General features: G+C 41.2%; 1 protein-coding gene across 2 annotated transcripts in view; it reads left to right on the top strand.

Moving 5' to 3' along the window:
- Positions 1-15,449, top strand: part of tbc1d13 (TBC1 domain family, member 13) — a 39,927-nt gene that overhangs the window by 14,697 nt on the left and 9,781 nt on the right. The window contains exons 10-12 of one of the 2 annotated variants that reach the window (XM_073052368.1): positions 1,447-1,607; positions 2,715-2,772; positions 12,052-12,153. In XM_073052368.1, the coding sequence (XP_072908469.1) occupies positions 1,447-1,607; positions 2,715-2,772; positions 12,052-12,153 (321 nt within the window). The remainder of the gene's footprint in view (positions 1-1,446; positions 1,608-2,714; positions 2,773-12,051; positions 12,154-15,449) is intronic. The other variant, XM_073052369.1, reaches the window with a different exon arrangement.

The raw sequence follows: 15,449 nt of genomic DNA, 5'->3' as shown, positions 1-15,449 counted from the left end.
TTCAAACCATTCATCCATCATACCTTGTGCTCTCATTGACTGACATTAGCTACTGGTCTGGCATGTCCTTAATTTTAAAATATAAAACTTTATTTTCAAAAGCATCCATCGTCTTGCTCCTCCATAAAGTCTCTGAATCCACACTCCCGCTTTCTGAGATTTCAGGCTCATTGCACATTCCTCATTCACCTCACTGAATCATCAGCAGACTTGCCTTCAGCCATATAAACCTTAGACTCTCATGTCCTTTGCCCTCACCCTCCTCTTTTTAAGACACTTCTTAAAATCTCTTTTTCTTCCTCTTTTATCATTCTTTTAGTAGTTGGGTGTCAAACTTTTATTGATAACTCTCCTTGTACGCTTCAATGTACTTGTATTACAAATGTAAATGATTATGCTAACAAAACTCCCAATAATAAGCTTCAAAGAGAGAGATAAGTATCAAAATAAACAAAGGCTTTTTTTAAGAGAAAATACACTGAACATTTAGTGTTGACTTTGTTAAGCAGAGAGGGAATAGGACAACATTTTAGGAAAACTTGTACATATTTGGGGAAATAAGTGATCCAAGGAGTCTGAAAAGAAATATTTGCATACAAATGCCTTTCATCACCTCAGGATGTTGAAATATGGCCAATTTTTTAAGAGTGATGTCTTGTAATGGTGAGAAATACAATGAATGTAAGCATTTCTCTATTTGCCAATTCACAGACATCTCCCATCAAACAACAAAATGTTAATCCACTTCAGCATCCTATCATTTCACAATCAGATTCAGTGGTCTCAGGGGCATTGTACTGCTAAAAAGAACAATGCATTTTGCATACATGCTTTAACACTAATGCCCTATTAAGTGTATTATCTGACTAAGTGTGAGTAAAACCATGGGAGATCTGTTATGAACAACAACAGCTTGTATTTATATAGAACCTTCAACATGGTAGCATATAGCAGTTAGCATGTTGCTATTTACAGCTCAGGAAGTCACAGTTCAATGCTCAATTGCACCGTCCTCTGCAAGTAAATTTTGCGTTCTTCCAGTGTGCACATGGGTTTCCTCCGAATGGTCCGGTTCCCTCCCTCAGTCCAAAGACATGCCAGTTAGTAGGTCAATTGGTCATTAGAAATTGTCCTGTGATTAAACTGGGGTTGAATTGGTAGGTTGCTGGGCTGCATGTGTGGGTGGGCCAGAAGGACTTGATCTACACTGTATATCCAAAACAAATAAATATGTGCTGTAGATGAGATAAATGGCATAGAATCAGTTAAAGGCAAGCCTGAAAAGGATACCAAGTGTTTTACTCATGAAATTGAAAGTGCAATAGAGGAGGCCTGTGGGAGCCATTAATTCTATGGAAATGTAATAGCTTGTATTTGCACTGTGAATATTGTGTAATTGGATAACTCAGGCCAATGCTTCACGTGTTTTTACATTTTGCATTCCAGCAAGAGCAGAATATCAAACCACAATTTTTTGCCTTTCGCTGGCTCACACTACTGCTATCACAGGAGTTCCTTCTTCCTGACGTTATCCGAATATGGGATTCCCTCTTCTCTGACGTTGACAGATTTGATTTCCTCATCCTAGTTTGCTGTGCCATGTTGATGTAAGTTGCAAAATCCATCATTTTTCTGACCTGTGAGAGTCATTGTGCTTTATAAAAGATGCAGTGCTTTCTTTTCAAGCCAACATATTTCAACGTGAGGTTAATCGAGGCTGTCCGTCGGTCAAATTCACTGGAATAACCTGGTTTGTTTCTTTAAGCTCTTTCATGTTACTTGGTAGGATAGAAGCCTGAGATTGTGAGCACGGATTGTCAGGGTACTAAATTTCAGAACAGTCCATTCAAGCTTGTATATTGCAGACTCTCTTCAACAAATGTTGTATATTGAAGAGCAGCAGCAGTAACATTCACTCATACTTCCTGTGCCAGTTCTTTCAAAATTATATCTAGCGATCCCTCAAAGCTTTGAGAATTTATCTTTTTCAAGTGTTTCTTAAGCTCAGTTCCTGCATCTACTGTGGGTCCTATCTGTGAGCGAGTTTGTGAGTCACATTTTGTGAGCTTGAGCCCAATTTGTTACTGAGAGGATGCCTAACTATTTGGATGACCCCCCCCCCCCCCACTTTTCCCTGCACTAAACCCCTTGTTGCATTATTTCATAAGCAGGTGTTCAGGTCTTTTCTGGTTATCCTGTTGAATATTTATCTTTCACCCAGTGTGACTGGTAACTTTTATGTGGTCATTGACTTATTCCTGTTCATAAGGTACTGCTGTATTAAGGTTGTTTCCATACTTCCTATTCTATAGCAGGAGTTCTTCATGAACTATAAAGCATTTGGGATATTCTAAAGCTGTGGAAGTTTACAAGTATTTAACTGATAGAAGGAATGAGAAGTAGAAAATGAACTTCGCAGTGTGGCAGGTTAATCTGCACATCAGATAAATGAGGTATTTCGCATATGAACAAATTTCCTTTTATTAGTTGGAGAGAGTGCTATGTGTACAGCTGACTTGAAACTGGGTGAACTTTACAAATTACTTCAAGCAAGTTGAATATATGAGTATATTCAATAAACATATTTAAGTATATTTAAATAATTCCAGACATCATTATAATGTTTTTGTCTGATTAAGTATAAATGATGTCATGATAGTTTTTAAAAAAATTATTGTAAGTAGTAAAAGCTGTTGTGATTTTTTTTTTTGCAGTTTGATTCGAGATCAGTTGCTTGCTGGAGACTTCACAATAAACATGAGACTGCTACAGGTGAGGAAATATGAAATAATTAATTCCCTAATGAAATTCTATTTGAGACTTTCCAAGTTACTAATGAAGCAAAAGAAGATTGTGACCACTTTAGCTGGTAATCTTTTAACTCCTGAAGGGTTTAGGCTGATTAATAATCCAGTAAGGTGCGAGTGTTGTTGCACTTGTAATATAGTCTGATAGGCCATGACGTGATTGCTCCGTCTGTGCTATGTCACCTATTGTGAGCTCATTGGGGTGGAGTAGGGTTAGTCCTGTTACTGTGGGAAGGTGCTATGGACTTGCAGGGTGGAATAGGTTCACCCATATCCATCGAGAGTGAGTATATCCTTCTGGAGGATGCCACCCAGAGCAGGAGCTCCATTCTCAGGGATTGCCGACAGTGTGAACTCTTATACCTTCTCATTTAAAGGCAAAAGTGATGCCGTTTGGCTAAAACATTACTCTGATATTCTACAGAGGAAAATAAACTGCATTGGTACAGCCACTAGTGTTCATTTTATAGATTTAAATTTTTGCTGCACCTGTTTGTGTTGCTATTGGTGTGAACTCTAAAGTGAGCAGGATCTATTAAATTATATTGATAATTGTTTGTTTCCTGCTGTGTCTTACATCAGCTTCATATTTCCTGTTGCAGGACTTATTGTTGGCATTTAGAATTGGTACCAGCTTTTGCAGATTGCACTCCTAGTATCACCCAGCCTTTTTACCTCCCTCACTCACCCACCCAACGTCTGTATGGTGGTAGTGCTCTAGATATGCCTATCATGCCGAAGTGTATGGTGAGATGGTGAACTTGTAAGTAATCCTACTGTAGTGCCATGAGATCCAACAACACTGTAGAATTGAATCTTCCTTGTAATTTCTAAAATAATGAGCTTGTACCACCGGGGGACACAGAGTAAGTTAGCTTTTGAGGAAAGCTATACCATTTCTTCCATTCTTACTGCCTCTGGTAATGAGGAATCCCATCTACTTCTGCTCAACTTCTGCCTCTTACACTCTATAAGTTTGCAGTTGTCCAAACTCTCAGACCCCACTATCAGCTAGTGAGTCCTTGGAGCCTCCATTTTCCTCCCACCCCACCTTCCCTGAACACCCTCCTCTCTCCTCTGACACCATCAGCTATCTTTCCCCCCTTTGATCCCACTCTCATCCTTGCCGTGTCTGACCTCCTCCTCTCTGAAGCAGAAAGTTATGTCATCAGTAAGAGCCTCACCTTTGCCCCCCTTTGCCCGCACCTCAGTGAGTTCCATGCCTGCCATGACATCGATTTCTCCTTCCATTGAGCCCGTTTCTTGGACAAGGATTCTACACCCCATGCTGATGTCCCCTTCTCCCATCTTCAACCCTCCTTCTCTTCTTGCACAGCCTTCTCTTGTTCTCTGCCTGCTTTGGATCTTTTCATCTCAAATTGTTGATGAGGCATCAACCGCATTGACTTCAGCACTCCTCTCTCCTCCTCCAACCTTAGCCCTTCTAAATGCACTGCCCTTCACTCTGTCTGCACCAATCCCAACCTTACTGTCAAACCCACAGACAAAGGGTGTGCTGTTGTAGTGTAGTGCACTGACCTTTATGTTGCTGAGACCAGAAACTTCATCATAGCTACCCTTTGAGGAGGACCCCACTCCTCACAATCAGAAAACTGTCTCTGACATCATCACTGACCTCACCCACTCTCGGGAACTCCAACCACCGCCACTGAACTCATAGTCCCCTTACTCTGCACTGCTCATTTCTACCTCCTACCCGAGATCCACAAAGCACACTGTCCAGGTAGGCTGATTGTCTCTGCCCCACTGAACTCATGTCCTCATAGCTCGGTACCATTCTATCCTCCTTGGTTCAGTCTCTTCCCACCTATATTTGTGACACTTCTCATGTTACCAATCCCCTCACTAACTTTCAATTCTCTGGCCCTGACCACCTCATCTTCGCCATGGATGTTGAGTCCCTACACACTCCTATTCCCCATCAAGAAGGTCTCAAAACTCTCCGCTTCTTTCTTGACAGAAGAACCAACCAATTCCCCCTCCACCACCTCCCTCCTCAGTCTGGCACAACTGGTCCTCACCCTAAACAATTTTTCCACTTTCTCCAAACTTGAGGGGTAGCCGTGGGGACTCACATGGGCCCAAGCCGTGTCTGCCTTTTTGTTGCCTATGTAGAATAGTCTATGTTTGAAGCCTTCCCCCGTTGTACTCCCTAACTCTTCCTCCGCTACATTGAAGACTGCTTCATGCATTCATGCTGAGCTCATCAGTTTTATCAACGTTGCCTCTAACTTTCACCTTTCCCATAAATTCACTTGGTCCATCTCTGACGCCTCCCTCCCCTTTCTCAATCTCTGTCTTCACTCTGGAGATAAACTGTCAACCAACTTTTTTTTAAACTACTGATTTCCACAGTTATCTTGACACCTATACTCTTCCCACCCTATCTCCTGTAAAAATACTGTTCCTTTTTCTCAGTTTCTTTGCCTTCACCACATCTACTCCAGAACATCAAAGGTATCCTCCTCCTTTAAAGAATGGAGCTTCTCTCCCTCCACTGTTGACACTACCCTCAGCCGCATCTCCTCCATTTCTTGTACATCCATGCTCACTCCATCTTCCTGCTGCCTTAACAGAGATAGAGTCCCTCTCGTCTTCACCTACTACCCCATCAGCCTCCACATCCAATACATTTCCTCCACAGATTCCGCCATCACCAGAGGATCCTACCACTAAACATATCTTTACCCCCCCCCCCCCCACTCCGCTTTCCACAGGAATAGCTCTTGTCCACTTGTCCATCCCCACTAATCTCCCTCCAGGTACTATCCCTGCAAGTGGCATAAGTACTACACCTGTCCATACACCACCTCCCTCAACTCCATTAGGGGCCCCAAACAGTCTTTCCAGGTTAGGCAACACTTCACCTGTGAAGCTGCTGGGGTTGTCTATTGTGTCCGATGTTCCTGATGCTACTCCTCTACGTTGGTGAGACTCATTGTAAATTGGGGACCCGATTTGTCAAGCACCTCCGCACTATCTGTTACAAGCAGGACTTCTGGTGGCCAAACATTTTAATTCTGATTCCCATTTCCATTCTGACATGTCGATCCATGGCCACCTCTAGTACCAAGATGAGGCCACCCTCTGGGTAGAGGAGCAACAACTTGTATTCCATCTGGGTATCCTCCAACTTGATGGCATGAATATTGATTTCTCCTTCCGGTGAACAAAGTTCTCTCCTCCCCCCTTCCCCCCCCCCCCCACCTTCCCCATTCCCCACTCTGACCTTTCACTTTCTCACCTGGCTATGGTCCAGCCTTCTCTCCTATCAGATTCTTTCCTCTCCAATCCTTGACTTTTCCCACCCACCTGGCTTTACCTATCATCTTCTAGCTTGCATCTTTCTTCCCCCCATCACACCTTTTTATTCTGACATCTTCTCCCTTCCTTAGTCCTAAAGAAGTGTCTCAGCCTGAAACGTCGAAACTTTTTTTTTCCATGGATGTTGCCTGATCTGCTGAATTCCTCCAGCATTTTGTATGTGTGTTGCTTTGGATTTCCAGCATCTGCAGACTTCCTTGAGTGTGTGACTGACTCACCTTTCGAAGCTGTTCCCTTTGTTTTCAAATCCCAAGTTGACCTCAACCCTCCCACTTTCCATCTTCACCTCCAGCTTTCCAATACCATGCCCCTAATCCAAAACCATTCACCAAGGAATGTGAGCAGCTTCAGTTGTTGCTTATTGAGCACCTGTGATTGTGATTGCTCTACCATTGGCAGATGTGCTAAGGCTTTCTCCTCATGCTATGTATTCTTTCCTCCCTTCCTCCCTCCCCTTTGATCTTCTGCTCTAATGGGTGCATGAGTGTCAAATTTTATTGGGTAGCACTCCCATTTTGGATATTTAATTACATTAAAGGTGCTTTAAGGATACACATAGTAATTTTCCTGAAAACTACTAGCTGTCCAACCTTGCTAGAGGAAGTTTCAGAACTGGTGGGTGTGAGATTTTTCTTTCTTAGGATTGAACATTTCAAGCAAAGGTCACATAACCATATAACCATATAACAATCACAGCACGGAAAACAGGCCATTCCGGCCCTCCTAGTCCGTGCCGAACTCTTAATCTCACCTAGTCCCACCTACCCGCACTCAGCCCATAACCCTCCACTCTTTTCCTGTCCATGTACCTATCCAATTTTACCTTAAATGACACAACTGAACTGGCCTCTACTACTTCTACAGGAAGCTCATTCCACACAGCTATCACTCTCTGAGTAAAGAAATACCCCCTCGTGTTTCCCTTAAACTTTTGCCCCCTAACTCTCAAATCATGTCCTCTCGTTTGAATCTCCCCTACTCTCAATGGAAACAGCCTATTCACGTCAACTCTATCTATCCCTCTCAACATTTTAAATACCTCGATCAAATCCCCCCTCAACCTTCTACGCTCCAATGAATAGAGACCTAACTTGTTCAACCTTTCTCTGTAACTTAAGTGCTGAAACCCAGGTAACATCCTAGTAAATCGTCTCTGCACTCTCTCTAATTTATTGATATCTTTCCTATAATTTGGTGACCAGAACTGTACACAATATTCCAAATTTGGCCTTACCAATGCCTTGTACAATTTTAACATTACATCCCAACTTCTGTACTCAATGCTCTGATTTATAAAGGCCAGCGTTCCAAAAGCCTTCTTCACCACCCTATCTACATGAGACTCCACCTTCAGGGAACTATGCACTGTTATTCCTAGATCTCTCTGTTCCACTGCATTCCTCAATGCCCTACCATTTACCCTGTATGTTCTATTTGGATTATTCCTGCCAAAATGTAGAACCTCACACTTCTCAGCATTAAACTCCATCTGCCAACGTTCAGCCCATTCTTCTAACCGGCATAAATCTCCCTGCAAGCTTTGAAAACCCACCTCATTATCCACAACACCTCCTACCTTAGTATCATCAGCATACTTACTAATCCAATTTACCACCCCATCATCCAGATCATTTATGTATATTACAAACAACATTGGGCCCAAAACAGATCCCTGAGGCACCCCGCTAGTCACCGGCCTCCATCCCGATAAACAATTATCCACCACTACTCTCTGGCATCTCCCATCTAGCCACTGTTGAATCCATTTTATTACTCCAGCATTAATAACTAACGACTGAACCTTCTTAACTAACCTTCCATGTGGAACTTTGTCAAAGGCCTTGCTGAAGTCCATATAGACTACATCCACTGCCTTACCCTCGTCAACATTCCTCGTAACTACTTCAAAAAATTCAATAAGGTTTGTCAAACATGACCTTCCACGCACAAATCCATGCTGGCTACTCCTAATCAGATCCTGTCTATCCAGATAATTATAAATACTATCTCTAAGAATACTTTCCATTAATTTACCCACCACTGATGTCAAACTGACAGGTCTATAATTGCCAGGCTTACTTCTAGAACCCTTTTTAAACAATGGAACCACATGAGCAATACGCCAATCCTCCGGCACAATCCCCATTTCTAATGACATCTGAAAGATCTCCGTCAGAGCTCCTGCTATCTCTACACAAACTTCCCTCAAGGTCCTGGGGAATATCCGGTCAGGACCCGGAGATTTATCCACTTTTAAATTTCTTAAAAGCGCCAGTACTTCCACCTCTTTAATTGTCATAGGTTCCATAACTTCCTTACTTGTTTCCCACACCTTACACCATTCAATATCCTTCTCCTTAGTGAATACCGAAGAGAAGAAATCGTTCAAAATCTCTCCCATCTCCCTTGGCTCCACACATAGCTGACCACCCTGATTCTCTAAGGGACCAATTTTATCCCTCACTATCCTCTTGCTTTTAATATAACTGTAGAAGCCTTTCGGATTTACTTCCACCTTATTTGCCAAACCAAACTCGTAACTTCTTTTAGCTTTTCTAATCTCTTTAAGTTTCCTTTTACATTCTTTATATTCCTCGAGCAATTCCTTTACTCTATGCTGCCTATATCTATTGTAGACATCCCTCTTTTTTCGAACCAAGTATCTAATATCCCTTGAAAACCATGGCGCTTTCAAACCTTTAACCTTTCCTTTCAACCGAACAGGAACATAAAGATTCTGTACCCTCATAATTTCACCCTTAAATGACCTCCATTTCTCTATTACATCCTTCCCATAAAACAACTTGACCCAATCCACTCTCTCTAAATCCCTGCGCATCTCCTCAAAGTTAGCCTTTCTCCAATCAAAAATCTCAACTCTAGGTCCAGTCCTGTCCTTCTCCATAATTATATTGAAGCTAATGCTATTGTGATCACTGGACCCGAAGTGCTCCCCAACACATACATCTGTCAGCTGACCTATCGCATTCCCTAACAGGAGATCCAACACTGCCCCATCTCTAGTCGGTACTTCTATGTATTGTTGCAAAAAACTATCCTGCACACATTTCACAAACTCTAAACCATCCAGCCCTTTTACAGATATACACATATAAATCCTAATAAACTTGGGGAAAGAAGGCTAAAAATGAATGGGAGAAATATACTGAAATCAAGTAAAATGGCAGGAGGTTTGTACAGAAAACCCATTCATTCTTTTGATAGTAGACTTCTTTTAATCAAGAGAAAATAGAACAGGCTTATCTCCTCTTTTTTTTAAAAAAAAGAGAAATCTCATTGAAATGCACAGAAATTCTTGACAGCCTTAACAGAGTGAGTGCATAGAGTGTATTTTTGGTGAGGATAACAAGATAATTTAGATCTGAAATAAGAAATTTCTACACAAAGATAGGAATTATTTGAACTCCTCACTACTAGTTGGCTATGTGTGCTCAGTCAAGTAATATATTCAAGACTGGTATAATAGATTGGATACTAATGGAATTTGGAGTTATTGAGGTAGAATAGAAAAGTGGAGCTGACATAAATGCTTCAGGTTCAAGGAGCAGTATGATTTAGAAATGTTGGTAATACATTGTTACAGTCCAGCTGACGAAGATGCTTCCACTATGGAAGGATTCAGGACTGCATCACAGTGGTGAAGAACACTGGGCAACTTATGTTCAAGTTAGGATGGTGTTTGATTTGGAATAGAACTTGTTTAAAATCAAATGCTTTGAACTGGATTACATTGAACTTTTTAATTGTTTTCACATGTGGCCTAGCAATGAAAATAATATTGATGATAAAAACAGTTCATTGTTGGAAATTGTTTTATGAATTTCTGAGGAGGGTTCAGAAGGAACTCATACAAAACACATGCTAGTCAGTTGAAAGTAGGAGAGCTGGCTACATCAGGATCATTTTAATTAAACTATTTCTTTCCAATGCATTGTAAGTAGAGCAGGAAATGAAGTGGAGCCAAGAAAAAATTGGATTCATAATTAATCTGAGTGAATCTTAATCTCTGATAACAACTCTGAGCTGAAATCTGGTCAGAGTTTTGTACATTGAATTATGTTTCACCTTGTGTAAAGTAGTATAGTAAATAGAAGTGATAATTTAAGTGAGATGATGGAGTTTAGCTTTTGCTTAGATGTTAATAGATTAGATTACATTATTGTCATATACACCAGGATGCAATGCAATTCCTTGTTTGCATAAAGCTCACAGCATAAACAGTGTGCATTGTGTTTCTCATTGCTACAACGTTCACAAAACAGCAGAATGGCGCAAAGGTTGTTGTGCAATCTGAAGTAGTTCAAACAAATGATAAAATGGCTAAACGGTAATGGAACAACTGGCAGAGTCAAAAGTACAAGAGTGTGGCTACATCAGCAGGACGAGCTTGTGAAAGAACTGATTGGTTCAGAAGTTTTATAGCAGTGGGGAAGAAGCTATTCTTTATCTGTACACCCAGGATTTCAAGCTCTTGTCTCTTCTCCCAAAAGGTAGGTGAGAGAAAAGGCCAGGGTAGTAAACATCCTTGGTGATACTAATGACCTTGCTGTAGCGTTGCAGCATGAAGATGGACCGGATGGAAGTGACTAGCCTATGATAGACTGGTCTCAGTTTACCACTCTCTGCAGGTTCCATTGGTCAAAAGCAGAGCAGCTGCTATTCTAGATTCAGATGTAACTCATCAGAATACTTTCTGTAGCACATCTGTAGAAGTTCAAGAGAATTCTTGTGGACATGCCAAATCTTAAGTGCTTAAGAAAGCAAATTAGCTTAAGTACTGTCGTCCGTGTAAAGAGACCAAGTGAGGTTGCTGATGACATAGATGCCATGGAACTTGAAGCTGTCAACTACCACCACAACCCCCTCCCCCAAAGGTCAACACCAATTCTTTCATCTTGCAGACTTGTAGGGCTAGGTTGTTCTGATTATCTAGTTTTATTTACATTTATTTTGACTTTTTAATCTCTGCTGCCTGAGGCCAGGTCGTTGGGTGTATTTAAAGAGAGGCATAGGTTCTTGATTGGATACGGCATCAAAGGTTACGGGGAGAAGGCTGGGAACTGGGGGTGAGGAGGAGATAACAAAAAAAGGATCAGCTGTGATTAAATGGCGGAGCAGACTCGATGGGCCAGATGCCTAATTCTGCTCCTATGTCTTGTGGTCTGAAGATGGTGACTTCTGCTTTGGAATTGAAGTAGACTTCAAAGTCACTTTAACCAGCTAAAAGCAAATTTAGTCAGACAGTTAGTGGCTGTCCTCAGATCTGTTTAATGTGATCTTGTTAAATTCCCTAATCCCTTTCTTTATACTTTAACAATGTTGCACTGGGATTTTCACAAAACTTGAGCCTTTAATTTCCTATGCTTCTAATAAATGGACTTTGCACTGGACTGTTTGTTCTCATCTCTGCAAGTGCAATGTGAATATGTCTGTCCATCTCAGTACATCTGTCCACCCCTTACTGTGTTTACCTTCCTCAGTCCTTTTCTCTTGGGATGTGTGTAAGTGACCACATGCACAGTGGTCACGAACATGTCTGCTTACTTTCACTTGTGCGCGCGCGTGTGTGTCTGTTGGTGTTTGCCTTCTATGATTTATCTACCTTATGTCCACTTAAAACAGCTTGCACCACATTCTGTCCGTACATACTTATTTGACTTGTGTATACAAGTCCTTTTGCTTGACTGGATGTCTTTGTCTCCTTGAGTGTACTTGTCTAATTCTGTATATTTGACTTTCTCTGTGTCTTTATACTTGTGTATTTGTATGTACTATATATACTATTTCTAAATATCTGGCTTGTCACCTTAGTTCTCACCTGTCTCATGAACAAGATGCTTCCTATTTTCAAACTTGATAAGTGACTTCCTCTTATCAGACAGTGGGTTCCTTTCGAAAAGCAGCACGCTGGGAAGTACCTTTGAATCCCATCTCCAAAGATCAGGTGGGGGATTACACTGTCCCAAAGGCCCAGTATTTGGTGAGTACTGGAAAATCTCTAACTTTACAAAAGGCCAAGAGGTTGGGGTGATGACAACCATGTTATACTTTAGAAAGTATTCTTTCAGAGTTAAGTACATCAGGACACTTTTTCCCCATAATAATATCTATTTGACAATTCACAGGTGCAAATTGAGGGGGGGGGGTGAACCTTAATTGAAAAGACACTAAAATCAGCATGTTAGGAACCTGAAATAAAAAGCAGCAGATCAGGCAGCCTCCGAAGAAAACAATTACATTTATGTCACATTTTCCATGTCCTCCGGGTGTTCAGAAACTCTGTAAATGATTACATTGCTGTCTATAGAAGACCACAGACTCCCACAAGAAAGTGTGAGTGTAATGAGATATTGTGTTTTAGCAATGCTAGCGAACACCATTGTTAACTCCCTCACTCTTCAAAATAGCTTGACATCTGAGAGACTAGATGAGTGTCTTAGCTTCATCTCTCACCCAAAGATGGTAGCCTTCCCTCAGAACATCACCAGTAGTGTGAGTCGAGTCATTGTTGTGGAATTTGAACCTATAATCTTCTGACTCAGGATCCACCCTCAGATACAGGATAATTTTTAACCTCAAGTCTGTCAGCGAGTAGGGGAGCAGCTTGAGTTTTGACACTCTATTTCATTACTCCTATTAAGGATGTGTGGAAAAAGAAAACTAATGTTTCAGATTGAAAACTCCTCATCAGGCCTAGGAAGGAAAGAAATTAAGTTAGTGTTAAGATGCCAAAAGGGACTGGAAAGGTGGATTACCATAGTTATAAATTGTTCATGACACCAGCTATTTGATAGATTAATGAGGGGGGTGTGTGTAAAAGTGAACAAGAGAGAAAAATTAAAAAGTCGTGCAAAGGCTATGAAATGCAGGCCAGACATGTATGAAATGCCCAGCAGTTTAAGCAATGTCAGTGGAGAGAAGTGAAACAAGTTACAGATTGCAGATTAAACATTGCAAATAGTCTTGCATACTGTTTATACAGACCAAATCATTACATAGTGCATTGAGTATGTGGATATCTGTGCACTTGTAATGCTACTGTGACACTTAATTTCCTTTGGGATCAATAAAATATCTATCTATCTATTTTGAGGTGGAACAAGGAAAACAAATAACAAAGCAGAATAAAATATAATAACTAGAGAGAATGAAGTAGATTGTGAGGTCAAGAGTCTGTCTTACTGTATTAGAGAACCATTACAGGGGGATAGAAGCTGTCCTTGAGCCTGCTGGTACTTGTTTTCAGGCTTTTGTATCTTCTGCCTGATTGAAGGGGGAGAAGAGAGACTGTCGAAGGTGGATGGGGTCTTTGATTAAGCTGGCTTCCTTATAGAGGCAGTACGAAATGTAGTCAGGGTCTAAGGACGTGAATTTGGTTTCTGTGATGTGCTGAGCTGTGTCCATAACTCTCTGCAGTTTCTTGCAGTCAGATGCAGAGCAGTTCCCATACCAAGCCGTGTTGCGTCCAAATAGGATGTTTTCTATAGTACTTCATAGTAAAATTTGATAAGGGTGGATGGGGACATGTCAAATTTCTTTAGCCTCCTGAGGAAATAGAGGCATTGGTGAGATTTCTTGGCTGTGGTGTCCATGTCGTTGGACCAGGACAGACTATTGGTGATGTTCTTGAACTTGAAGCTTTCAATCTCAACACATAAGGGATAAGAACAGGAGAAGGCCATCTGGCCTGTTGAGTCTGCTCTGCCATTCAATAATGTGGCTGATCTGGCCCACCTACTTGCCTTTTCCCCATAACCCTTAATTTTCCTGCTATACAAAAATCTATCTAACTGTATCTTAAATATATCTTATGAGGTAGCTTCTACTACTTCCCTGGGCAGAGAATTTTACATACACTACTCTCTGTGAAAAGCAATTTTTTCTCATCTCCATCCTAAATGTATTCCCCTGAATCTTAAGGCTATGTGCCCCAGTTCTTGTTTCACTTAACAGTGGAAGCAACTTTTCTGTCTCTATCTTATCTCTTTCATAATTTTATTAATGTTTCTATAAGATCCCCTCTTATTCTTTTGTATTCCGGTGAGTATAGTCTCGGGCATCTCAATCTCTCCTCATAGCTTCATCCTCTCATCTCTAGAATCAACTTCGTAAACCTCCAAAGGCCTATCTTTCTTCAAATACGGAGACCAGAACTGCACACAGTACCAGGTGCTGCAGAACCTCTCTGCTCTTAAATCCAATCTCTCTTGCAAAGAAAGCCAACATTCAATTTACCTTCTTGATAACCTGTTGCACCTACAAACCAACCTTTTGTAATTCATGCAGAAGCAATCTCAACTCCCTCTGCCCAGCAGCAAGCTGCATTCTTTTATAATTTAATTAATCTGATCTTTTATCTGTTTATGTAGACAGGAGCATGTGCTCCACTCCACCCCACTTCCTGAAATCAGTGATTAGCTCTTTTGCTGACATTGAGGGAAAAGTTGTTGTCATGACATTATGTTAGTAATCTTTTCCCCCCCTACCCCTCATTCTCTGACTCATCGTTTTTCAACAATATGGCACACTCTGGTGGTATCATCTGTGAACTTGTAGGTGGAATTAGAGCAGAATATGGCCATACAGAAATAATTGTACAGGGAGTAGAGTAGAGGGCTGAGGACACAACCTTACGGAGAACCAGTGTGTACAATAATCATGGTGGAGGTGTTGCTGTCTATCTGTACTGATTGTGCTCTGTTGGTCAGGAAGTCGAAGATCCAATGGCAGAGGGAGGTGTTGACTCCCAGGGTCCAGAGTTTGGTAATGAGTTTGCTTGGAATTACAGTATTGAAGGCAGAGATGCAGTCAACAAACAATCATCTAACATACTGTGAACATCTTTATGTTCCTGTGCTTAGATGTGTGTAGGGCCAGGAAGATGGTGTCTGTTATGGGCCTTTTTTAGCTGTAGGAGAATTGCAGTGGGGCGAGGAAGTCTGGAGAGCCTCTCAAAGCACTTCGTGATGGTAGATGTCAGAACCACAGGGTGGTAGTTGTTAAGGCACATTATCTTGTTTTTTTAACATACTGGGATGATAGTGGTCTTCTTTAAGCTGAAGGGAACCATAGAGTGAAGCAAGGTGAGAATATAAATGTCTGCAAATACTCTTGCCAGCTGATCTGCACAAAATTAGGAGATAATGACCCATAGGAGTTCAGTGTGAGCAGCTTATCAAAGTCAACTATGCTAGATTTAGAAAAGGTGAAGTTGAGTTAGATAAGAGATTTTGTTAAAATGAAAAGGATGGAGTTCTAAATAAATTATTGATGACA

This window comes from Hemitrygon akajei, chromosome 7, assembly GCF_048418815.1.
Source record: "Hemitrygon akajei chromosome 7, sHemAka1.3, whole genome shotgun sequence".
NCBI lineage: Eukaryota > Metazoa > Chordata > Chondrichthyes > Myliobatiformes > Dasyatidae > Hemitrygon > Hemitrygon akajei.
This window is presented reverse-complemented; position numbering and strand designations above follow the sequence as displayed.